The 1,181-nt window shown below is 31.7% G+C and overlaps 1 protein-coding gene across 1 annotated transcript in view; it reads right to left on the bottom strand.

Moving 5' to 3' along the window:
* Window positions 1–437: 437 nt before the first annotated feature.
* Window positions 438–1,181, bottom strand: part of LOC101492267 (kelch repeat-containing protein At3g27220-like) — a 6,059-nt gene continuing 5,315 nt past the window's right edge. The window contains exon 6 of the mRNA XM_004510522.4: window positions 438–813. Within this exon, the coding sequence (XP_004510579.1) occupies window positions 643–813 (171 nt within the window). The 3' untranslated portion in view covers window positions 438–642. The remainder of the gene's footprint in view (window positions 814–1,181) is intronic.

Genomic DNA, 1,181 nt, shown 5'->3' with positions numbered 1-1,181 from the left:
AGTAGTGGTATTCATTACAAACAATTGTTACAAGAAAGAAAATAATGAATGAAAATACGGGATTTTGACCAATTAAAATATGAGTGACCAAACATAAGATAATGGATGGTTATAATGTAGAAGTATTAGATGCTTATAAATATGATTCTTGTGGATATTTCATCCTAACCATGAACATTTTTCAATTATATTTATTAGCTAAAGTTTTCAATCTCTGGGTAATTTATAAGGGAGAAATGAATTTGATTAATAGATCTCCTTTGTTGGATGAATAATTGAATAATAAACCGTCCTTATTCTGAGTTAGAATTTTTAATCCGGTTTAGTAAAGTCAAAATATCAAGTGTTCAATCCAGCAATATTAATGATTAATATTAATGATTAGTATCAACATCCGAAGAATGTGTAAAATCTAAATAGTTATGTAGCACAAATAATTTTGGAAAAAGGGTGAAAAAATCATTTTCTCAAGTTAGCAATATTCTTTCCAATATCTATCTATACTCTCTGTACATAAAGTGGATAGAATATAATGGACCATTGCCCAACCAGGGCACTGCAGCAATAGAAAAGGAAAATAAATAATTTGAATCATGACTCAAAAATTAGCGGAAATTTGATATGCACATTGCTGATAAAAAACTATGAAGGCAAACTTAATTTCGTTCTCCACGTTTCTCCGACGACCTTTCTTGGTTGCGGATTATCCGGTCCTCTGTCCCTCTGTCCTGATGTAAAGTATAGCCATCCATCCCAAAATCCAGCTAATGTGGTTTTAATTCGGTATGGAAGCCTTCCAATCACTGACCATTTCTGCAATCCATGATAAAACTATTTCAGATGACTTGAAATGCTTATAACCATGATCAATTTTATCAGATCAGTATGAACAAAAGAATGTCATGAATAATTGTTATAGAATGGCCTCATTATCAAAAAATGGTTTTATGAAGTTCATTGACTTCTTAAGTCTTTTTGTCCCAACAAAAACCCTTCGTTTTAGTTTAGTCCCGGCTAAGTTCTTAGTCTCAACTCTCGCTTATTTAACATTTCTAGAACTCCTATCTGCCGAAATCCAACACTTGACACAAGGACATTTCAAATTAAACACCACTACTTCTCAGTAAAGATACATGAAAGATAAGGATATATGAAAATAGGAGATTTGACCAATCAGATTA

The sequence above is a fragment of the Cicer arietinum genome, chromosome 3, assembly GCF_000331145.2.
Source record: "Cicer arietinum cultivar CDC Frontier isolate Library 1 chromosome 3, Cicar.CDCFrontier_v2.0, whole genome shotgun sequence".
Lineage (NCBI taxonomy): Eukaryota > Viridiplantae > Streptophyta > Magnoliopsida > Fabales > Fabaceae > Cicer > Cicer arietinum.
This window is presented reverse-complemented; position numbering and strand designations above follow the sequence as displayed.